The 23,919-nt window shown below is 47.0% G+C and overlaps 2 protein-coding genes across 8 annotated transcripts in view; both read right to left on the bottom strand.

The window, feature by feature from the left end:
• Positions 1-113: 113 nt before the first annotated feature.
• Positions 114-7,712, bottom strand: LOC143832178 (lens fiber membrane intrinsic protein-like). Of its 2 annotated transcripts, none has more exons than XM_077326174.1 (5): positions 7,561-7,712; positions 5,609-5,858; positions 3,770-3,910; positions 2,911-3,045; positions 114-1,989 (listed from the first exon to the last, which is right to left on the bottom strand). In XM_077326174.1, exons 2-5 carry the CDS (start codon positions 5,781-5,783, stop codon positions 1,922-1,924), a joined length of 519 nt encoding a protein of 172 aa, XP_077182289.1. In that variant the 5' UTR covers positions 5,784-5,858; positions 7,561-7,712; the 3' UTR covers positions 114-1,921. The 2 variants fall into 2 exon arrangements, with proteins under 2 accessions (XP_077182289.1, XP_077182296.1); XM_077326181.1 differs by having other exon boundaries at positions 5,609-5,854; positions 7,561-7,707.
• A 2,465-nt stretch (positions 7,713-10,177) lies between these two features.
• The window catches only part of LOC143832142 (V-type proton ATPase catalytic subunit A-like), an 18,768-nt gene continuing 5,026 nt past the window's right edge, over positions 10,178-23,919 (bottom strand). For all 6 annotated transcript variants that reach the window (XM_077326091.1, XM_077326063.1, XM_077326081.1 and 3 more), the window contains exons 3-15: positions 23,058-23,186; positions 21,335-21,549; positions 20,928-21,065; positions 18,267-18,418; positions 17,270-17,432; positions 17,034-17,142; positions 16,112-16,234; positions 14,631-14,745; positions 13,681-13,744; positions 12,765-12,968; positions 11,763-11,857; positions 10,888-11,059; positions 10,178-10,556 (exon numbers count right to left, since the gene is read on the bottom strand). In XM_077326091.1, coding sequence (XP_077182206.1) covers positions 10,464-10,556; positions 10,888-11,059; positions 11,763-11,857; positions 12,765-12,968; positions 13,681-13,744; positions 14,631-14,745; positions 16,112-16,234; positions 17,034-17,142; positions 17,270-17,432; positions 18,267-18,418; positions 20,928-21,065; positions 21,335-21,549; positions 23,058-23,186 — 1,772 coding nt within the window. In that variant the 3' untranslated portion in view covers positions 10,178-10,463. The remainder of the gene's footprint in view (positions 10,557-10,887; positions 11,060-11,762; positions 11,858-12,764; positions 12,969-13,680; positions 13,745-14,630; positions 14,746-16,111; positions 16,235-17,033; positions 17,143-17,269; positions 17,433-18,266; positions 18,419-20,927; positions 21,066-21,334; positions 21,550-23,057; positions 23,187-23,919) is intronic.

Raw genomic sequence — 23,919 nt, 5'->3', positions numbered from 1 at the left:
ACCTTCCAATTCAGTAGATGAGACTTCATATATGACACATTAATGCCTTATCCAGGACTTTTCTTAAGTTATAATCTAAGGAGAGTAGCCACATGAGGGACAAACACAACAGAGGAATTCATTTATTTATTATATATAAGAGAACCACATGAATGATAGAGGTCACAATGCCCTTTCTTCCCAAACATCTTAAGCAAAACCCTCCATAACTATGTTGGCCCTCTGCACTGTCCAGATTTGTAAATAAACGCCTACCAATCATGAGTGATTTTTCACTGAAACTCTTTTGGAACTATTCCGTTTAAAAGGCCCTTGGGCCAATCAGACTGGAGAGGGTCCCCATCCTGGAAGATGATTGGTTATCTTTGCTGGAAGACTCCCAGATGTATTCCCTCGGTGTCGGCCAGCAGGACTCCTCTCATGATCTTTGACCAGAACACCAGCAACCATTTCTGAATGCCAGTTGTGGGAATTTGGATTGTCAGTTCTGTGTGTTCTGCTTCTTCAGCTGTAAAACACCAGCGTGGGGGAGAGACCTAGGGCAGTGGTCTCCAACATTTTATCACTGGGGATCGGTCAATGCTTGACAATTTTACTGAGGCCCGGGGGGGGGTAGTCTTTTGCCGAGGGACGTCACTGCCACTGCTTGAGCCCCTGCTCCACTTGCTTTCCCGCCAGCGCCCCTGAATTCCTGCCATCCTCTGGGGGGCGCTGCCAGCAGCAGCTGCACAGTGCCACGCCGAGGGGAGCTCCAGCTATGGCAGCCACCGAAGAGCAGCAAAGGTGAGCCGGCGGCAAAGTGGCAAGGCAGCCCCCGAGGCAGCAGCCGGGGAGGAGGACGAGGAGGAGCCGTGGCCCGGTACCGAGTAATCCACGAGTCAATTGCAGTCTCCGGACCAGGGGTTGGGGACAGCTGACCTAGGGGGAATACATTTCTGGGGATCTTGGACATCCCAGGAAGCCAGGCTGAGGGATAATAGTGGCAGCCCACCTGTTTTCAGGAAGCATCCTGTGTCCATCCTTCTGAATATTAGGGGAGTCTCAGCATGAAGCCTTGTCTGAGGGGCTGAATTATCAGTTTGCTGTATATTGAACTCCATTTTAAGGAACCTGCTGGATAAAGGGATCTCAACTATCTCTTCTCCAGGAGGAGAATGTAGTCTGGTAAGTCTTATATTGAAAACACTGTGGTGCAGGTTTACAACTTGAATAAAACTTTGTTGGTCTTGGGTACCGTTTGACTCCGAAATTGTTCAAGCTAACATGGCTACCTACTCAAATGAAAAGGAGCATGAGGGGGCTATGCGTTGTTGGAGTGGGGGGGAGGCTAGATCGATAAGAAGGACATGTCATGACAACGTGAAAAAGCCAAAGCTGGGAAGGCAAAAGGTGAACAAATTTTGGGAGGGACACAGTGCCTTCGCCACGCTTTTTGTCCTGCTGGGCACTGATTTGCAGAGGCATGATTACACGTCACTGAATCCCTCTCAGCTTGGTTGCTGCTACCCTCTAGTGGATCTTGTGTACAAAAGGTATTACAAGTGGGTCCCTGGGAAATGCGGGAAGGTCTGCAGCAGGGAGGAAGTATCTTGCTGGAGATAACACATGCCCTGGTGCTGGCCCCGGCTTCTCATCCAAAAAACAAAGCTATTAAGCGGATTAACTCTATGACCGTTGCTTGGTGTGATGCAAGAGCACAAGGAAGGGAGAGGCGTGTCCCTAAAGTCTTGTAGGCAACATTCTCTGAACTGTTGTCGAATTAATCCTGAATGAGAAAGTGGAAAACAGGGTGGAGAGAGGGAGGAGAGCAGTCTGAGGAAAGAGACAGAATGGCTGGCCGAAAGACGAAGAGGCCCGAGAGGGAACGTCAAGACACCTGAACCAGACAGGGGCGGAACCAGAGCGATGAACTTGGGGTGGATCAACCACTTGCCACATTGGAGCCACTAGGAGAGGAATTCCTGGGGACAGCACAAATGTGGAACACACCTGGAAAGAGAAGGGGAGAGCTCGTGAGCATGAGATAGAATCATAGAGTTGGAAGGGATGTCCAGGGTCATCTAGTCCAACCCCCTGCAGAATGTAGGAAATTCACAACTACCTGCCCACCTACAATGACACTAAATTTCATGCCCAGATGATGCCCACTCGCCCACCCAAAAAAACCAACAACACCAGAATATCTGGCCAGGAGGAAATTTGCTTCCTAACCTCTAGGTGGTGATCAAAAAGGCTGATTAACTTAGGCAGATTGTGAGTGGGTGGGCAGGAAGGGGTGTGTCGGTGTTTGTCTCTTGTGGCCCTTCCTTGCACCCCCAGGGATGGTGGGTGAATTTTCTCCAGGCCAGGCTGGTTTCTGGAGATTTTGGGTGGGGGATCACTGTGGGTGGGCAAGTACTTGTGAGTTCCTGCATTGTGCATGGGTTGGACTAGATGACCCTGGTGGTACCTTCCAACTCTGATTCTATGATTTCCCTGGGCATGCAAGCAAGGACCACACGAGCCAAGCACTGACACAATTGCTTTTGCCCACCCACTTACAGTCTGCCTAAGTTAACAGAATCAGCATTTCTGTCAAATGGCTATCTAGCCTTTGCTTAAAATCTTCCAAAGAAGGGGAACCTACCACCTCCCAAGGAAGCCTGGGGGAAAACTGGAAGTTTGACAAAATACATGGAGCAGTGGACACACCATAAGTTGTGGTAAGGAAAGTATGCGGGTGGGGGGAGTAACTGTATGACCTTGGCTGAACATCTGGGTCTTCTTATAAGATGCTGGATTTATAGCCCAGGAGGTAAGTTAGCCAGGAGGCCACAGGGTTGGCTGTGCCCTGTGTGTAGCCTTCTAAAACTGGAAAGGAACAATTCAGCTGCGGTGCTTGAGACAACAGCTATGGAGTGGTAACTTTACCTGCTGAGATGGTAAGGATGACAGCGATCCAACCCAGAATGTAGGACCAGGAGAAACGCCAGTCAGGATAACGTTTTCCGTAGAAATTCACTGTCACTCCCGTATAGACTGAGACACCCAGCAGGGCAAAGAGGCCTGAAGTGAGATGGGAAGAACAAAGTGAGGCACGACATGGCCATTTTCAGGATGGTGGATAAATGATAGAGCCAGCGTATTCTGGAATCCATTCCTCAGACCCAGCTTGAACCCAGCCCCATAATCATCCTTGCCATTAATGTTTTCTATCTTCTGGGATGAAGCACTCAGCCAGAAGTGAAATGAAGCTTTGGTTACTCTCAGGCTCCAGAGTAAGTTTCCTACTACTGCATCATCAAATGCCTGGAGATAGTGAGGTGGGGAGAGTGCCTGGAGAAGGCAGAGTTCGAGAAAGATGTGATATCACTTCTGGGTTATGCTGTAGGCTTCCTTCTCTAGTCTCTATGGTCTTGACAGAACTTTTCTGTCACCTCAGATGCCACACTTTTTTGTACATTTATGGCCAGAACAAAATCCACAATTGGTTTACTTCTGAGCAAGGGCCAATTATCCACTCAGCCGGTAAAGGCCATAGTTAACACTTTCCTTTGGTGATCCATAGAACGTGGGGTAGTCATAGAACGTGGGGTAGTCATGCTGGCAGGGGCTCATGGGAATTGTAGTCCATGGACATCTGGAGGACCACAGGTTGACTACCCCTGCCATAGAGATAAATCAAGTAATGTGCAAGTACATATGGGACAATCAAAACAGAGTATGTTTCAAAAGTCCTGGATTTCCCCTCTCCCCTCCCTGATCTCTCCCTCCAACCCACCGCTCTTACCTGCAATCAGCAGCGTGATTCCCGCTGCACGGGCACGAGTGGACCGGACGCTGCTGGAGTAGGCGGTCAGCCCCAAGATGATCCCCGCAAAGGAAGAGAGGATGGAGAGGAGCATGAATGCCCGTGTGGCATCCCAGAAGGCTGTGAAGGGAAACAAGGCACCGTTGGGAGGCACTGGGCAGAACTGGAGTGGACAGGGGCAGGAAGTACGGCTCTTGGTAGAGCTAGCAATTCTCAGGGTCTGACATGAATTTTAGGCTTTTAGCTCCCTCTTCAGTGTTGGCAGAGTTTGAATATGCAAAGAGGTGCACAGCACTAGGATACTTAAAAAGAATAAAACAGTTTTATTATGAAGAGAATCAACTTTGTATAGAAAGAGGAGAAAGAGAATTAGTCCTAACAGTCTACCTGAATGCATTCATTCTATCTTTTTTTGGAGGCAAACAGGGAGGAAGTGTGCTCAAAAGTGCAGAAAGTCTCCGATGAACCAATTAGGGCAGGGATCCTCAACCTGTGGTCCTCCAGATGTTCAGGGACTGCAATTCCCATGAGCCCCTGCCAGCATTTGCTGGCAGGGGCTCATGGGAATTGTAGTCCCTGAACATCTGGAGGACCACAGGTTGAGGATCCCTGAATTAGGGCACTAGAGGAGAGTATTTAAAAAATCTCAGGAAGTTCCTAATCTAACTATGCTAAATATATATCTGCTCTAATGCCCCCCATAGGATATTCTTCTCATGATGTTGATTCATGTGCAGCTTATTCTGGCACTCAGAATCTCCAGGGGAAGGAAGGAAAAACCCTCCTGATGAAAGGTCAGGCCAAATGTGGCAGGCTATTTTGGTGCTTAGTATGAAGGTTTTTGCTAGCCCTGTCCATCAAAGTTCTTTCTCTGAGGCCCTGGGCACAGACAGTCTCCTCACCTCATCAATTGGGTTCATTGTTTCTTTACCAGGTGCCCTGAAGTCCTCTAACCTTTGTATCAGGCTCCACCCCTAATGGGTTAGCCCCGCCCCTGAGCTCCCAGGCTCCACCCCCTGATGTTCCGGGAGCCTCTGCTACCTCACAGGGTTGTTGAGATTAAGACAGACCTCAGGAGACCCATGTGCTCCGTTTTGAGGAAGAGCAGGATAAAAACGTGATGAAGAGCTTAAAGCTCACAAACAGAACCCTTATTTTTATATTCAAATGAAATTAAGCTGGATGTGGGTGGAGCCAAGCATCTCGAATTTACTAGATTTGGTCTCTGTGGCTGCTGTGTAGTTTTCAGCACTCTCAATCTATGTTACCATTGTACACCTTCAAAACAGCCTGTAAAGGTAGGCTACAATTACTGTCATTCCTCCCTATGGGGGACCAAGGAAATCAGTTTAAGGACACCTAAAAAGGTAAAGGTATCCCCTGTGCAAGCACGGGGTCATGTCTGACCCTTGGGGTGATGCCCTCCAGCGTTTTCATGGCAGACTCAATACGGGGTGGTTTGCCAGTGCCTTCCCCAGTCATTACCGTTTTACCCCCCAGCAAACTGGGTACTCATTTTACCGACCTCGGAAGGATGGAAGGCTGAGTCAACCTTGAGCCAGCTGCTGGGATTGAACTCCCAGCCTCATGGGCAGAGCTTTCAGACGGCTGCCTTACCACTCTGCGCCACAAGAGGCTCTTTAAGGACACCTAGGGAAGCTGAAACAGGGATTCACACCAATGGCCTTCCTGGTCGCTACACCATCTGGCTCTAAATCCCACCCTTCTGTTGCTGGCTATGCCATACTGCAATCTGCAGAGGAATTTAACCGGCACGTCCGTTGTGTATTCGAGTCCAAAAGCAGAGGTGCCCCTTACCGAGGGTGATGGTGTGCGGGTGGCATTTGCTTCCCACGCAGAACCGCCAGAGGCCTTGGTTGCTGAGGTTGCCCGAGTAGCGGTACTGCATCCAGAAGTCTGTCGCTGTGGCAACTATGAGGAGGATGAGGCCGCAGACTGCACACAGCAGTCCCCCTCCCATCAAGCTGAACATCCCTGGCCAGTCGCTGGTCTGAAGCTCAGGAGGGGGTCCTTCTTCCTGCAGAAGGACCAGCGGAGAAGGATCTGCCTGGGGAGGGGCCAAAAAGAGCGGAGAGGAGTAAATTAATACCACAGCTGCTCCTAAGCGGACCATTCCCCCAGTGGGGACTGATCAGAGCAGTGGTGAGGAAAAATTTAAAAACCACATTGGAGTCCTCTGCCATAGAGTTTCCAGCAGTTCCTAGAGCTCCCATATATCACTTCCAGGGAAAACATGGAAGTGATGTAGCTATGTAGAGGATGGTGTGGGCCCTATCCCCATTTCCCAGCCCACGTCCCTCCTACTGATTGCCAGAGGCAGCACTGCCTGGCGGACGTAACTGTACTTTCCATCACACAGTTTTGCTGATGCAGGGCAAATTTAGCAGGAGGTGAGGAGAGAATTTTGCAACCCAGGTAGAAAAGTCACCAACATTTCCTACTTTTGCTAGTTGTGAGGAGGGGCAACGTAACTGTTGGGATTGCAATCAACAAGTAATTTGGTGAAGTCAGCCTTGACAGGCTGTTGTTAAGCAGCTGAGCTGTACCTGTACCTCACTAATGCATCAAGTGGTCACAGGTGAAGTTGCAATGGAAAAAAACCAAGCACATACTCTGGGGATTCCTTTGTTTAAGTGTGCTCCTACCCACTTCCTCTTTCTTCAGGAAATGTGCTTGCTGAAGCAAGGAGCTGCCATAAGGCTCTCAGCTCTCCCCATCTGCTGCTGTGTGGAGATGTAGTCTGCCTGCAGCCTAGCCACAAGAGGCTTGCAATGTGTTTTCTTTGTAACTACCTTTTAAGCTTTTGTACTCTGCTTCAGTAGGGCGCCCGAAACAGATGAATACATGTTTCCGTGTTTAAAGTAAAGATTATCTTTCTTTTAAACCTCAAAGTGCTGTGCATATTTTCAAATTGCTCTGTTACTCTACAACTGGAGTTTCTGGAAGGACCTAGTCCAAAAGTCCCAGCAGTGAGCCTGCAGCTTCATCCCCTCCCCATCATATTCAGCCTCCCTCCCCCAGGCTTCACCAAGCACTGCCCTCACGCTTTGAAGATCAATGCAGACACAGAGGACTAGAAACTTCCTTTTCTGTTTTTCAACAACAACAAAAAGCCCGAGATTTTATGAGGGGTAGGATACAAATTAAACAATAAATAAAATAAACAGGGTCGAGTTCTGTTAAGCAGCCATCATGTATGTAAACCAATGCAGTGTAGTGGTCAGATTAAAGTTATGGACATCTGAGTTCAAATCAGCATTGTTCATTGTGGGGACCACCAGTGGGATCACAGGTTCCCCCCTAGGCACTGAGAAGTGATGGTGGGTTAGGGCTACCAGATCCAGTTTTGAGGATGGCACCTGGGGAGGACAAAGTGGGGTTCAATGAAACAGTACCAACCCTCCCAAACACCCATTTTCCCCATTCTGGAGATGAGCTGTAATTCCCGGGGATCCCCAGGTCCCACCTGGAGGCTGGCATCCCTAGGCTTTGGTCCAGTCTGCCTAACCTACCTGCAGAGTTGTTTTGAATTTTAAAAAGAATGGGAGGACACAACATGAACTCTTTGGGGGGAAAGATAGGATAAGATTTACTAAGCAAAATTAATGTCCAGATACGGCGGACATCTGAAAATTCCATCTCTCACTCCACCCCATTCCCAGCACATAATGAGGACAACAAATATCGGCCTTTCAGAACTGGAAACGTCTCACAATCCCTGGTTCAAATCCAGCCACGGTTCAGCTTACCTTCAGTGCTCAGCCTCTGGATGGTCCATCACCCAGGAAAGAAGTGAGACAGAAACCCGGCCACCAGTCCAAAAATACTTGTCGCTGCTCACTCTTTCCCCCCCTCTCCTGTTTCGGCTTTTCTTTCTCCCATGGAAGCGAAAAAAACACGCAGTGCTAAAAAGTTGGGATTTATATAGAGGCGCAACCTCTGGGTGCATTGTCTGACAGACGAGGGGGCATACAATAGCATGGAAACATCTCGCACCCGCTGGCTTTTCTGGGCCACACCTCCCATCTCCTGGTTTTGCTGATGCAGGAAGAGCTGTGGGGTTAAAGCCCTTTCTCTTGCAACGGGAATCAGCGAAGCAGGCCGGTCCTGTGACCCTCTCCCCTGGCCGTAACCCCACAGGGATCAGTGGCTGCATTGTTTAGAGCCGCATTTCTCCAACCTCAGATAGCTCAAGCTCAAGTTTTGTTTAAAATTACATTTGGAGGCTAAATCCACTCTTGCATCCCCAAAGGGTCACTTTTAAGGTCAAACAAAACGCGACACAGAAGATCTGTGATTAAAGGGGCTGAATCCAGATCTCTTCTGCTAACCGTGGCACTTTCCCTCTTGCATGAATAACATTCTGCTGCTGCAAGGAAAGGCAAAAGAATTGACTTTGGTGGGAGAGATCTCCTGGACCTTCTCTCTGTGTGTTTCATTAGAAGAAACAGGGGCCTGAAAACAAACCGGCCCACAGACGGTAGGTCTGTGCACCGTTTTCCTCCAGATTGTGGAAACAGCCATCTAGTCACAGCCGACTTATGGTGACCCTGTAGGTATTTCAAAGCAAGAGATAGACAGAGGTGCCTCTTCATAGCTACCCTGGTATGCCTTGGAGTTCTCCCATCTAACCATGGCCAGCCCTTCTGACTTATAACAAGCTTCAGCTAGCCTGGGCCACTCATTCATACACACCCTATAAACCATAGCTGCTGACTTTATACCCCTGGGTTTTGGATACTACTTTTCTCACCTTGTAGGGCTCAGATAGGATAAGCTCCACCTGCCAGACTGCCCATACAAGGTACAGCAGAAGCGCGTCTCCTTTCTCCCAGGCAGCAAGTAACCTAGGGGTGGAATGTCATTGGTTGGCATGGCTTGCCACCCCTTCATCACTCCTTGCATAAGCAAAATACAGACAACACAGAAAGCAAGAGTAGGATCCCCCTCCCCCGCCTTTGGCCCAATTGAACTGATTGGCAGTAGACTTGGGACAGACAAAATAGTATTTCTTCATGGAGCATGTAAGTAAGGAATGTGTCAGAAGGCAAGTGAAGATTTCTAACTCTGACTCTTTTTTAGAAGGGTTAAACTAATTAATAGAGGAGGAGAGAGCTATCAACGGCTGTTCACCAAGGAGTGTTCAGAGGCAGTGCACCCTTGACTATAAGGGGAGAAAACAAGGCCACACTGGTAGGTAGGAGAAAAAAGAAGAACAATGATTAATTTGCCCAGAGAAGTTTCTGCTTGAGGAGATCCCCTGATGAAACTTATCATGAAACACGTTGGGATCTAAAAAGTCAGTTAAATTGTTCTTCCTTGCATCTTCTTCCTTGTTCATGCTGAGGGATAAACCATGGGAAGGGATATTTCATAGAATCATAGAGTTGGAAGGGGCCACACAGGCCATCTAGTCCAACCCCCTGCTCAACGCAGGATCAGCCCAAAGCATCCTAAAGCATCCAAGAAAAGTGTGCATCCAGCCTTTGCTTGAAGACTGCCAGTGAGGGGGAGCTCACCACCTCCTTAGGCAGCCTATTCCACTGCTCAACTACTCTGACTGTGAAATGTTTTTTCCTGATATCTAGCCTGTATCGTTGTACTTGTAGTTTAAACCCATTTCTTTCCTGTGCTGTTTGTTGCATTTTTGGGAGGTATCTGGTTAGCCCAGCGAATGTGAGAAACTGCGTATGACTCTAGGTGGTTCCTCTGGAAGAGGCTCTTCTTACATAATGGTCCAGCCCTCCAGTGAACATCTCTCACTCGATTCATGCTGGTCTCTGTAACCTTGGCTTCAGAGGTGGTGGTGGTAGTGGGATAGCAACCAGAGACTGGGCTTTTTCAGCAGTGATACCTCACTTATGGAATGCCCTTCCCCCTTGAGGTTCACCTAGCATCTACGTAGCTCTCTTCTTGGTGCCAGACCAAATTCTGTTTACCCAATTAAGAGGATGATGCTTTTTAACACTCTTCAAGTCTGGAAACACATTTCTGATGGTATCCACGTTGGTCTAGTGGAAGGGCCCGATTTGAGTTCAGAACAATCAAGATGTCCATGGATGTGAGGTTTTGAGAGTCAAAGCTCTGTTCATCCATATGGGAGCAGTTTTGCTAACTTTTCAATGGTCTAATTTTATAGCCTATGTTTTCATGCTGGGTTGGGGCTTTTCGACGCTAGGTTTCAATTAATATCTTTTAATTGAATGTTATTGTTTTTGTTTTGCAAGCCACTGCGGGAAGGTTTCTGGAGAGGCGGTATGACATTTTTCTGAATAAACAAATAATTAATCCCCCCCATAGAATCATAGATTCTATAAAAAAAACTTTCCAGTAAATAATTGTGAATAAATAATTGTAAATAAACAATTGTAAATAATTGTGCTTAATTTATTCAGGCAACTAAATTTGGTTTTCTTGGACCAAATGTACAAACAGTTCCATCTAAAACTTTACAACCCAGATGCTTTTCTTGTGATGCTACCACCACACCAAGCAGCCTTATGGATGCTAACAGATGGGATTTGGTGATGCCAAATCCCAGCTAAATGTTCCCTATGAAGAAGGGCAATTTAGCAAGAGTTCTTGATGGGGACTGTGGGGCACCACCACGTGGGCCTGGTCCCCAGAGATTCAACCTCTTCTGGTTCCTGTTTCAGTCCTCCAAGTTGCGGAAGGCATTCTGCATTTCCTCATTAAGCTGGGCGTAGTAAGTTTTGATCTTGGCTTCTCCGTCCTTTACGGGATCCTTGTTAAAGAAATGAAGGAAAATACTGATTAGGATGTTGGACTAGGATCTGGGATACCCCCACTTTGCCATGGAGGCTCACCAGGTGACTTGGGGCCAGTCAAACTAGCCAAACTAGAGCTGCTGTGAGGCTAAATGGAGGAGAAGGATGTAAGCTGCTTTGGGGTGCAGGGGAAAGAAAGATGGGGCATAAATGAAGAAAATTAAAACAACATTGATGAGTGTCAGGGTCAACAAAAAGATAAATTGGACAATGAATTATCTTTTAGGAGAGGGAGGGAGGGAGGGAGGGAGGGAGGGAGGGAGGGAGGGAGGGAGGGAGCGAGCTCACCTTGAACTTCATGGAGCTCAGTTTGTACATGATGTCGTTCAGGTGTTCACGGATTATGCCCCACGTGATCTTGTTCTCGGACTGGGCTGTGGACTCCACTGCATGGCGGGCCAGGTCATAGAAAGAAATCATATTTTGGAGCATGCCCACCGTCTTATAGAAAGGGCAAAACCTGGAAAGGGATGAAGAGTGGAGGGGTGTGTGTGTTACATGTTGAAAAGACCATGTCTGAGCATCAAACACATCAAGACGCTGAGACCCATCAAGGACATGAGAATCTAACTGGAGAGGTTTTTCTTTTTGGGATACTCCTTTCCCTCCATTGCATGCCTATTGGTTTATTTTTGACTGGGGTTCTACGGGCTAGGGTCTGCAGCCTTCTCCAGCTGAAAGGTCAACACATTTTATAGACTTCCTAAGCTCAGTTTTAAAGGTTTGGTGAAGAGTTAACTTATCTGAAAAGCTATTGTTTAACCCATGCAATGTAGGAAGAATACCCTGTTTTGCAATACCACAGAGCAGGGGTCCCCAACATGCTGCCCACCAAGCGTTTTCAGGAAGTGGTTGAGGCCCGGTAGGCCTTTTGCCCAGAAAGGTTTCTGATTGACTACGGGAGATCTGATTGGCTGTGCAGATTTTTAAACATTATGGCAGCAGATGCCACCAGAGAAGGATCTACAGTGTGTTACTGAAGTGGCCATCATGGTGTACCTGGCTCCGCCTCCTGTGGCAGCCATTTTGTTGCTGTGCCTACCATGCTGTCTGAGAATTCCAAATGTGCCTGCACTGGCTCAAAATGCTTCAGGACCCCTGCCCTAGAACATGTAGTGACCTGCAGACCGAAGGTTAGTACAATATCTGGAGCAGCCTCTGACCTGTCATAGGACGAGTAGCCATTTTGCTGCAGAAAGTCATCCTTGATCAGTTTGGCCACCTCAAGGGTAATCTTGTCGGTTTCCGCAAGGGAGGCCTGAATGTTTTTTAAAAAGAGGAAAGGGCAGAACAGGGGAGGAGGGGAGGCAATAATCAGGGATCAGCAGCATGCACTGGTCCGGTTTCATTTCTCAGACAACACACTGAAAACCCAATGCCCTAATAATTGCCCTAAAAATTCCAGGTACTGAGGGGGTCCAGATTGCTTTCTCAATGCTGACAACATAGCATTGTAGATTCAAGTGGGTAGTCATGTTGGTATGAAGTGGCAGAACAAATTTAGAATCTTTATTTATTCACTTGAATAAAACTTTGTTGGTCTTAAGGGTGCCACTGGACTCTAAATTCGCTCAACATAGCATTGTGTTCATGCTCGCTGCCCCTTTCTGTATTGCAGGCACAGGGCTTTTAAAACAGCTTTGTTCATTCGGACAGAGGGGATAAGGATCTGCAAGAAAACCAGCAGCTCGAGAGCATCCCTCGAGTCTCATCCTGTGCCAACAGCTCTGGCCCTGGGCTGGCATCAGCATACCCTGAAGTGGGGCAGCTATCAGAGTTCAGGGCTTTAAGCAGGACCCACAGTTACACAGACCCCTCCAGCCCCGCTCTGTTTACTTCCCCTCCACCTGATCATGTGCCTTTCCCTGCCCATTTGCTTGCAAGCACTCCAACATCTACGTGCCCATCTTCCCAGCATGTGAAGCACAGAAGCAGCACTACCGGTGCCCATAACAGCTGCATGCGCCAGCCAGTGCTGATGGGCAGCAGGCATAAATATTATGCAGACAACTGCCTGAGGGTGCCTGGTAGTAGGCAAAGGGAGCCCCTGGGCACTGTCCGCCCAGGACCTCCTGAAACCAGCCCTGCTCCTGCCCCATACTTTCCCCTTCCGAAGTCTTCCACCTGTGCCCTCTGTTTACAGTGGATCTCCTTCTCTTCCTCACCTTCCCAACAAGCTGGACAATCTCTGCCAGGTCTTCCTCCTCCTGAAGAATCTCTTTGGCCTTGGTGCGCAGGGCGACAAACTCAGGATAATGCCGCTCGTAGTGTTCATCCAGTGCACGCATGTACTTGCTGTAGCTTATGAGCCAGTTTACGGAAGGGAAGTGCTTCCGCTGGGCCAGTTTCTTGTCCAGGCCCCAGAAGACCTGGATTGGGGACCACAAGGGAAGTGAGAGCTTGGCCAAGCCATGCAAGGGACGAGTCTGCACTTTGCTTTTTATCCTCTCCCAGCCCGAATAAACCACTCCCCTCTGCATGGTATTCGATTTCCATTTTGAATTTGGACACTTTAAATTTTCCCTCTGCAACATCCATGATTGATCCACGGCGACCCAACCTTTCCCCCGCAATATCCAGGAGAGGATATAAGTCCCTATATTTGAAGAACTGCTTTTGAAAGGCTCCAGTATAAGTGTAGATGTTCTGCATTTTACCGCATTAACTTCCTGCCCACGCCTGCAATGCTGATATTGCAAAGCAGTCTGTCTGGGATTGGTCAGGGTGTCAGTTCAAAGACTGCCTGGTTCCTGGTTGCAAGACTAATCTCCCAAGGGTTATTTTTGCTCTCATTTTGGGCTCTGTTTTTAAATGACTGCGCTCCAGAAGCCCACACTTCTCTCAGCAGAGATTTGCCTCTTGGATTTATTTTTCTCTGTGAGGCTGCTGCTGCTTCCCCTCCACCCACCCCCCACCCCCACTCCACCTTGTTCAGGAAAAGAAAGAGAAACAAGCAGCTTCGTGCTGTATTTGGCTCCTCCCTCGGCTTGTTCAGGAAAAGAAAAGCTTTGCGACCACCACTCCCCAGCCCAGCCCAGGTAACACACCCCGTAAGAACTGGCAGTGTTAAAGGAGACTTGCCTGGACGATCCCCAGGGTTGCTGAGGTCACTGGGTCAGAGAAGTCACCACCAGGAGGGGACACCCTAAGACCATGTGGGAAAGGAAGCAGAACATCAGCTAAGGCTCAGCTGAAAACCTGGTCCTGTTCTTTGCTGGCTCTCAGCTCTGTAAGGGTAGCTCACACATGAAGCTGCTGTATATTGAGGTCTATCAAGGTCTTTCTGCTCAGACTGGAAGTGGCTTTCCAAGGTCTAGGCAGACATCTTTCACAGTACCTCCAAGGATTGAACTTGGGGTTTTCTCCAGGCTAAGGTGATGCTCTATCTCTGAGCCACAAATAACTCAGTCACATGCCTTTCAGGAATCTGAAGTGCATCCATGTGTAGCACATTGCAAATCTTCACTTGAAACTGCTTTACCTGGCCACTGGCCTGTCAAGCTCAGTAATGTCTATTGTGAAAACTCAATGCATACTGGCCAGGGTATATTTCTGGATTTCACCTGAGAATGCAACAATGTAAAATTGGCTCATGCAGACTGGGTTGCATATATTTGGGCATTATACCCCTGCAAGGAGAACATCTAGTGATGTCAGCTGTAGGCCAGGTGGGCTTGGAGGTTAGGTTTACACTCTTGCCAGTCTCCAGCATGTAGAAGAGAGCATTTTCTGCAGGGATATCCTCCAATTAGGCTCAGTGAGTGCTTAAAAAACAAAAGCGGGTTCTCTTAACTTCATAGGAACCTGCCTGTCATCTTCATCCAACTCGTTGAGTGAAGTGTTGAAACAGATGCATGTAATCAATTACTTGCAAAACAGCCAGACAGCTTAATCTGCTAAGAGATCTTTGCTGGCTTAGCAACCTTTGTTGGAATCACTTTGATTCTCATATGTTCCCTCCTTTTCCAGTCAGGCTTTGCAGCTAGACAGAGAGAGATGAGAAGAAGAGGAGGAGACAAAAGGGAACTTACGCTCCGACAATGCTGACGCTTCCCTCCCGCTCCGGGCTGCCCAAGCACTTGACACGCCCGGCTCGCTCGTAGAAAGATGCCAAACGGGCACCCAGATAGGCCGGGTAGCCGCTGTCTGCAATCAAAAGAGGGCAGTACTCATGTCACACATTTTGAGGAGGCCAGCCAAAGGAGCTTTCTTTTGTAAACCGAAGTACAGGGCACTAAGTTGGTGTGGCTCTGTACTTCATGTTACCTTTGTTGTGTGAGGTAAACTGCAAGAAGTGCCTTGACTGTGGTAGGACAAAGGATCCACTTGGATTTCTGTGGAAGGATTCTAAAGCTTATTTTGGCCAAAGCTTTCAGCTACTTTCTGCTGTGTTGCTGGGCTGGGAGTACCCACATTGGCTCCAATGGTCCCTCATTTACCAAGGAGAGTCCCTATATTCTCTTACCTGCCCCTGGTAAAGAGAGGGCCCTTTTATGAAAATATCAAGTAAGTTTTTTAGAAACAGTCTTTGTGTGTATACGCAAAGGCGTTAGTCCTTGTGACGTTTTAGTGTCCTTCCCAGACCTGTAACAGTGAAATCCCTGAGGGCAAACCTCCAAGTGACTGGGAATGGATGTCTGTCTATTTACATCTCCTTCTGTTTTTTATGTAAAATGAGTGTGGGGGGGAAAGTTTACATAGAAAATGTTAATGAGGAGACCTTGACTCCGCCCATGCCTAACCTTGTTGTCACTCTGGTGCTTGAAGTATTTTTCCCTCAGCCCCTTTCACATGGCAGAGAGAGAAAAACAGTCCACATAATGGAATGTGGACCCATTTTTTGTAAATAGTTAACCCCCTTCCTTCATCCCACTTTACCTATTAATGGAAGGTCATTTGAATACACATATACAGACACCGCTAGCATATCTAGTCTGATTAGGGCTGCTTTAATTTGGTCTGAACAACTGTAATAAAGTTTGATTGATTGATTTAAGGCTGCCAACCTCCAGGTGATAATTGGAGATCTCCTGGGATTACAGCTGATCTCCAGGTAGTATACGGCCTAGTCTGCACACATAGGATAATGCACTTTCAATGTGCTTTGGCAGCTGGATTTTCCTGTGCAGAACAGGAAAATATACTTCTAAAGTGCATTGAAAGTGCATTATCTATTGTGTGCAGACTAGGCCTAGAAGTGATTTAATTCACAAATAAATGCTGACAGATACACTTCAGCCTACGTAAATCTTGTGGCCTTGCAGAATGAGGAGGAGGAAGGCTTGAATAACCAAGGCGGATAATAATAAATAAGTGCCATCAAGTTGCAGCCAACTTATGAGGACCCCTCATTGGAGATTCAAGCCAAGAGAGGAAGTTGCCTTCTACTCTGGAAGTTGCCTTCTACTCTGGTCTCCCTTGATAGTCTCCCATTCAAGTACTCATGGCCAACTCTGTGAAGTTCCCAAGCTCGGGTTCATCTGAGATGCTGGAGGCTGCTGGAGGTGGTTACCTGCAGGCATTTCAGCCAAACGCCCGGAAATTTCACGAAGTGCCTCGGCCCAACGGGAGGTGGAGTCAGCCATCATGCTGACGTGGTATCCCATGTCACGGAAGTACTCCGAGAGGGTGATCCCTGCAGGGGACACAGGAGGGGACAGATGAGAACAAAGGAGAAAGATACACTGCAAGAGAACATCTGAAGAGGAACCAATGTGAAGAAGAGAACCAACCCATGCAAGGAAGAAAAGAAACCCACTACCATTGTATCACCCAATCTCACCTAGGAGAAGACCAGCTTCCCTCAAATATGGGAGGAAGGTAATAATACAAAACCCTTTCTGGATCAGACTGTTTAGTTCAGCATCCTGTTTCAAATAGTAGCCAAAAGAGACACTTTCTAAAAGGGACGTCACTATTTCTCTGTTAAAGGGACGTCACTATTTCTCTGCTAAAAGCAGGAGAGGAGAGACTGTTTTGCATAGCCAAACTGAGTGGACAAAACCTCCTGCCCCATCACCGCATGGCTCCAAAACACACTGAGGCTACACAAACCTTGATTAGTATTTTATGGACAGAGAGCATGCAAGATTCATCTCATCTATTTGAGCCCATTATTGACATGAATGGGCAAGAAGAAGAAGAAGAGTTGGTTCTTATATGCCGCTTTTCCCTATCCGAAGGAGGCTCAAAGTGGCTTACAGTCGCCTTCCCATTCCTCCCCCCACAACAGACACCCTGTGGGGTGGGTGAGGCTGAGAGAGCCCTGATATCACTGCCCAGTCAGAACAGTTTATCAGTGCCGTAGCGAGCCCAAGGTCACCCAGCTGGTTGCATGTGGTGGAGCGCAGAATCGAACCCGGCATGCCAGATTAGAAGTCTGCACTCCTAACCACTACACCAAACTGGCTCTGGCAAGGAAAGAGCAGCTGCACCTGTGTATATGGAAGCCTCTCTGGCAGCTACAGGCATGTTGGACGTATTGGCCACGAGCGAAGTACGTTTCATGATGGTCTCTGTCTTGCCATCCACTTCCATGGTAAGCTAAGAGAAAGAGAGAGAAGAAAGCAGAGGAAAGACACAGATCATGAATGGGAAATCGGGGAAGGATAGGGAGAACTGGAGGGGAGTAAGAGACTGGGGAAAGAGCCCACATCTCTGCGATTCTCACCTCGGGGAAGTCCCTCAGCACCTCTGACATCTCATTGCCCCGTTCCCCACAGCCCACGTAGATGATGACGTCACTGTTGGAGTACTTGGAGAGCGACTGCGAAATGACTGTCTTGCCGCACCCAAAGGCTCCCGGGATGGCCGTGGTACCACCTTGAACACACCTGGGAGAAAACGGAAAAGGAGAGAAGAATGTGCAGAAACTCTGCATCTCTGCTACCCCAGAGGGAATGAGAACCGCTTTGAGACTGCAGCCTCGGTTGCAATTATCACATGACTGTGTTCCACATTATAAAAGTGGGACCCAGTACTATTTCCAGATTCCACAGTCACCATCGCAGATATAGGATAGAATCCCTGTTTCATTAATACAGATGTTGTATCTTATGGCAGCTTTACACAGGGGAGTCTTTACGCTAGGAGTCTGCAAGTGAAGTGCCACTTTGAATTAGCAGCCAATTGTTCTTTGCAACTTGTTTTCTTTTTTGCTTTCAAGTTGCAGCTGACCTATGGCGACAAAAGATGCTCAGGGGAAGTTTAACATTGCCTGCCTCTGCACCATGACTCTGGTGTTCCTTGGAGGTCTCTCATCCAAGTATTAACCAGGGCCATCCCTGCTTAGCTTTCCAAGATCTGAAGAGATCAGGCTAGCCTAGGATATTCAGGGCAGCCACAACTAAAGAAACCAAGAAAATAAAAGGAAAAAGATCATAAAATCATAGAGTTGGAAGGGGCCATACAGGCCATCTAGTCCAACCCCCTGCTCAACGCAGGATCAGCCCTAAGCATCCTAAAGCATCCAAGAAAAGTGTGTATCCAACCTTTGCTTGAAGACTGCCAGTGAGGGGGAGCTCACCACCTCCTTAGGCAGCCTATTCCACTGCTGAACTACTCTGACTGTGAAATTTTTTTCCTGATATCTAGCCTATATTATCTAGCTGATAATACCTGATATCTAGCTGTCAACATTTCAGCTGCATCAGGAAGGGAACACTTACGGGAAGAGGGCATCCAGGACTCTCTGGCCAGTCAGCAGCGGGTGATTGGCTGGCAGCTTCTCTGCAACAGGCCGGATTTGCCTCACAGGCCACACCTGCATCATTGTCAGTTTCTCTTTCTCTCCTTCAAAGTCCAATTCCAGCACCACATCCTTGGGAAGGGGTGGGGGGGGGGGGATTCAGACAGAGGCGATATAACATGGCGGTTAAACAAATAAGCCACAACCAAGGAGATTGGTGGTTTATCTATTTATTTAAACACCCTGCTTTTCTTTCCAGTGGGAAACTGAAACCTGCTTTTATACCTTGCTTTTCTTTCCAGTGGGAAACTGAAACAGGTTACCATATCATTCTCCCGTCCTCCATTTTACCCTGACATAAACAATCACGTGAAGTTGGCTAGACTGAGAAAGAAGGAATAGCAGCTACAGCAGAGCATGGATTCGAACCTGGGTTTCCCACATCTTAGTTGGACACTCTAACCATTATGCAACACTGCTTCAAATCTTATTTCAGCCATAAACTCAGTGATGGGCCACTGTTTCCCTCAGCACCATCCTCATCTTGCTGTCATGATAGGGGAATAATAGTACCAAGCCTTACGTACAGGACCATTGTGAGGAAATATGGATTAAGTATATGAAGCAATGTGAACTCCGAATATGCTGTTATATGTACTACATATTATTAGTCCAAAGAGATAACCGACAGTGAGAATCATCTGGAAAATAATATCCAAATACTCCACTAACTGGCTAACAAAGTAGGCATAATTAAAGAAAGTCAATTAATCCTAGGAGTTTAAATGCAATTAATCCTATATGTTTAAGCATAATTGTTGTCTATTTTAATTGTTGTATATTTAAGACTTTTGTAAGCTGCCCTGAGCCTCTAGGGAAGGGCAGGGTATAAATGTAAAAATAAAATAAATAAATCAGCATATGAACCAAACCATCATTTGTTCATGTCATGGCAAGCCTTTCCCAAGTTAGCTGGAAAATATTGGCTATCCAGGCTCATGAAAGTCTCTGAGCTGCCGAAAAATAAGTAAGCCGATACACAAACTATATTTCAAAAACAGTCTGTATCCTTTTAGTAAGGCTCCGTTTGCTATGAAGAAGAAGAAGAGTTTGTTCTTATATTTTTTGAAATAGATGTTCTGATCTTAATTGAAAGGATATTTTTTCTGTAATAATTTTGGTTTGTTGTTTAAATTTTAAAACAGTTAAGCAAAAGAAAACATGTTGCCTCCTGACTGAGGGCCAGGAATGGGAATACTACTTCTAAGACTTTGGGCTTTTTTCATTTTAATTATCGTTGCTTGTTGTGTCCCTATTGCAGGTTTTCTCAACCAGGGTTTCATGAAACCCTGGGGTTTCTTGAGAGCCCTGGAAGGGTTTCCTAAATGGGTGGGAGTTAATTAATGTTAACATATTTTAAAATTTGTTAAACATTTATCGGATGATATGACCGTATATGGTCATGTTTCTCTGACCCCACCCCCAATGGCCTATGGTGGGCTTGGAGGAGGTGGGAAGGGGAGGGGCCCCAGGTGGGCGTGTCCACAGCTATGCTTCTCAACCATATTCTGCACGATCACAGCACTTCTGAGGTTTCTCAAAGCCTGAAGAATGTTTCAGTGGTTTCTCAGAAATAAAAAAGTTGGGAAACGCTGCCCTATTGTTTCTTTCTTTTCCACACAGTTTTTCTCCCTCTAGCGGCTGATTCAATAACACATCGCTAAATGACTGGGGAAGGCACTGGCAAACCACCCCATATTGAATCTGCCATGAAAACGCTAGAGGGCATCACCCCAAGGGTCAGGCATGAGCCGGTGCTTGCACAGGGGATACCTTTACCTTTACCTTTAAAACCCAGAACATGCAGGTTTTTATGCCCGACACAAAGCAATATAATATCGAATCGACCACTAGAGGGACAAAACACATGCGGAAAAGAAAAGAAAGAAGCAGGTGGGACACCATGCAACCAAAATGAAACTGCAGAAGAGCCAGTGCCTACGTTTAGATGAGTATATTAAACATATTTTTTTCATATGGCTGTCTGATTGATCAGAGTAATAATTCCAGAGAAGTAGCCACGTTAGTATGTTGCAGAAAATTAAACAGTTGTCTTGGGTCACGTTCAAGACAAATATGTTTTTGCAAGCAGGGGATCTATGACACCTTTCTCCCTCCACTCACTTGCCAGCCTGCCCATTGCCGCTTCCACTCATCCAGTTTATACATGTTAATGCCACTCCTGACTCTTGGCAGGCAGGCAGCAGGTTGACACGGTTTAAGGCACTAAGACAGCTTGGGGAAGATAGCTATCAGAGGTGCCTGTCCCAGCATGGAAGGAGAAGGGCGTCTACAGAAGGATGTTCTACCCATCTTACATGGGACAACTGCTCCCACAAGGAAAAAAAAACGTGCCATCAAAATGGTGGCCATTTCTTCCACCACCTTAATGGTTTAAACATTTAACCCCCTCCCCCCTTTATTTGGCTTTTGGTGCAATCCCTATGGCTGATATGGGTTTGCACAAACATTTCCCATTTCTGTATTTGACTCCAGTGTGTAGAAACAACAATTCTGATGCAGACATTCCCTAATCAGAATTAGATACATGATTCTACCATAAGCAGGAAGAATATCCTACCGAGATATCGTAATGTCCAGCTGAAGCAATATGAGTCACGGTGCCCCGGCACCGGGAGGGTACCATAATCTTATGTTTTATGAGAGAGTTTTCTTGTACAACTCCATAAATATCCCCACCAGTTAAGTGGCTTCCAACCTAAAGATGACAGGGAAAGAAGACAGGAAATGTTTAAAAGTTTTCAAATAAGTTCCTAGTCATTTGTGCTAATGGGATTATGTGGTGTATCCCCTCTCCAAGTCAAGTCCCTTGTAATTGCATAATTGTACATTTGAAGCTATGGTTTCTGAAGTAGGCCTTCCTCAGGAGTAGAATTGGTTATTTGATTCTGTGCAACAGAAGCAGAAATGGGTCATCATGTAGAGAAACCGGACGACCACCAGCTCAGTTAGGTTTTTGTCTCTTACCCGAATGCTTGGACTTGGGGTGAAGTCCCATTTGAGGTCCCGGGACAAAGCGGAGACATTGATGCCGCGGGGGATGTAGATGCTCTTGGTGAGTTCCGTGATGTCCTTCAGAGGGCGCTGGATCCCATCAAAGATAGACCCCATGATGCCAGGGCCAAGCTCCACCGACAATGGCTTGCCAGTCCGTAGCACTGGATCCCCTACGCAGACCCCCGCTGTAACAAATGCTCAGGAAAAGCCTTTGATGGAGAAAAGAGGGGGGCAAAGAAGCAAGGAGAGGGTACACCAGACACTGCCTTATACTGAGTCAGATTCTTGATTAGTTAGTAAGTAGCTTCCTGGTAAGATTCAAGTGGGTAGCCGTGTTGGTCTGAAGCAGCACAACAAAACAAAATCAGAGTCCACTGGCCCCTTTAAGACCAACAAAGACTTTCACATTAGCTACTACCTGGTTTTGGAGGTGCTGGGGATTGAACCGGGGACCTTCTGCCTGCTAAGCAACTGCTCTGCCACTGAGTCCTTGCTCAACCTTCCTCACATACATGCAGACTCTATCTTGTGGTGATAACAGGGAGCTTTTCTTTTCTAAATAGAGAATCTGGCAGACTGAATAAATGCAGAAACCTCAAATAGGTGCTGCACTGCGTACATCTATCATGCATGCACATATTTGTTTATTTATTTATTTACTCGTGGAGAACCCCATTTTAAAAATGGGTGGGGGCCCCCAGGTTTCCTGATGGCCGCCCATAGCTTATCTGCTTGGTGTAGTGAATAGGAGCCAGCTTGGTGCAGTGGTTAGGAGCACCAACTTCTAATCTGGTGAGCTGGGTTTGATTCCCCACTCCCGCACATGCAACCAGCTGGGTGACCTTGGCCTCACCTCAGCCCTGATAAAGCTGGGTGTCTGTTGCGGGGAGAGGAAAGGGAAGGCAATTGTAAGCCGCTTTGAGACTCCTTCAGGTAGAGAAAGGCGGCATATAAGAACCAACTCTTCTTCTACCTCGTAGCTGCTCTCCCTCCTCAGGCCAAGTGCAAAGAAACAACACAGAGGGGGAGGAGGAGGAGGAGAAAGAGGACGAGCAGGGATGATCCTCTGATAGACCCTCAGTTAGGGACTGCCATCCCCCTATGAGGGGATGTCTCCCAGTGAGGGCCAATCAGAAGCTTGGCACATCACTGGAAGGATTGTAAGCTTTTTATGTATTAAGATTTGTCTCTCCAATGGGAGGACTTATATCACTCTCCTCTTCTGCATTTCATCCTCATCTTGGAGACACTAACCACTATACCAGGCTGACAAGAGAAGAGAATGCCTGTATATCATCTTCACAAGTGGACCTGTAAAAGAAGTGTAACGTGTTGGAATGATAATCATAGCCCCCATTACAGTTTTTAGGAATGTCTGTGTTTCTTTGTGCTACAGACAATCAGGTAGATAAGCCAGCAGCTAAGAATCAGGGAGGTTTACATGGAATAATAAGGAACTCAGGTGAAATCATAGCTAGTCTAGATAACCAGGAACACATGAGAGGTGTGTTGTAGGAGAGTGAGGACCAAAGAGAGTTGACAGAGATGGGGACAGAATTCCAGAAATAAAGTGTGGGAGGGGGCAAGACAGTATTCAAAATCAAGGGAAGGAGGAGGAGTACCAAGGCAGATGGTGAGGAAAACAAAGAGCCAGCCAAGCAGAAGAAAATATAGAATCTTTTAGCAAGGATACAGGTCTCCTCGTACACCTGGACAGTGGCCAGGTCTCCCTCCAGACGGATTATCTCACCTACCAGCTCAGCATGGCCCACACGTACCAGCTCATACATGGCGGCTCCAGACATCTTGCAGGCGATCACCACTGGCAATAGGAGAGAAGAGGAGGGAGATCTTATGCAGGGGGTTGTATCACAGTCAATGCCAGAGTCAGGACAGTGAATATATTCCCCAGCCTGCAGCCCTGGTGTACCCCTCCCCACTTTTAATTAAATTTTTAAAAACCCTTTTAAGTTTGCATCATGTTAGTTTCCATTGAAAGTTCCCCCACAGGGAAAAAAATCTTGTTAAAAGAATCATCATGGTTAATGTCTCCAAAACCAGTATAACTTCAAACTTCATTGACCTGACCTGCCCACTTATGATAGCCCCTGGCTCAGGGTTACTTTTTTAAGATTCTTATCACTCTTGTGCTCAAGTGTCCCTGGAAAGGAATCTCTCAATGACTGTGACTATGGTAGGACTCTTTAAGAAGATCGAGGGCATATTAAGAAAGTGAGAATTAATTAATCAAAAAGTTCATTGTAAATAGCTAAAAACTCTGATCTTTAAAAGGAATGTGAAATGTTTCTGATGCTAACAATTCACAAGACTGAAAAAGAGCGCTTAGGTTTGGCAAGAGGGTGAGAGTTGATTACGAGCTAGTTTTGTGATTTTTTAAAAAGAGGCAGCAATGGGGGCATATATCAAGACTGAGATAGGCCCTGTCAGGCTATACCAAGATACATTCCAAGATGGAGGTCCTGTGGCTGGGTAGGAAGGGAATTATCCACCCGCACCCTTTTGCCCATCCAGTGGGCCTGTGTAGGAACAGTTTT

Source organism: Paroedura picta, chromosome 1 (assembly GCF_049243985.1).
Source record: "Paroedura picta isolate Pp20150507F chromosome 1, Ppicta_v3.0, whole genome shotgun sequence".
Classification (NCBI taxonomy): Eukaryota; Metazoa; Chordata; class Lepidosauria; order Squamata; family Gekkonidae; genus Paroedura; species Paroedura picta.
The sequence above is the reverse complement of the archived record's forward strand: the minus strand, read 5'-3'. Positions and strand labels throughout refer to the sequence as shown.

Coding starts and splice junctions, on each gene's coding strand:
- LOC143832178 (XM_077326174.1), bottom strand. CDS start 5,783: ATGTTCAGCTTGATGGGAGGGGGACTGCTGTGTGCAGTCTGCGGCCTC. Junction 3,911..5,608: donor CCCGCACACCATCACCCTCG/GTAAGGGGCACC, acceptor TTCCCTTCACAG/CCTTCTGGGATGCCACACGG. Junction 1,990..2,910: donor CATCCTTACCATCTCAGCAG/GTAAAGTTACCA, acceptor TTCTCTTTCCAG/GTGTGTTCCACATTTGTGCT.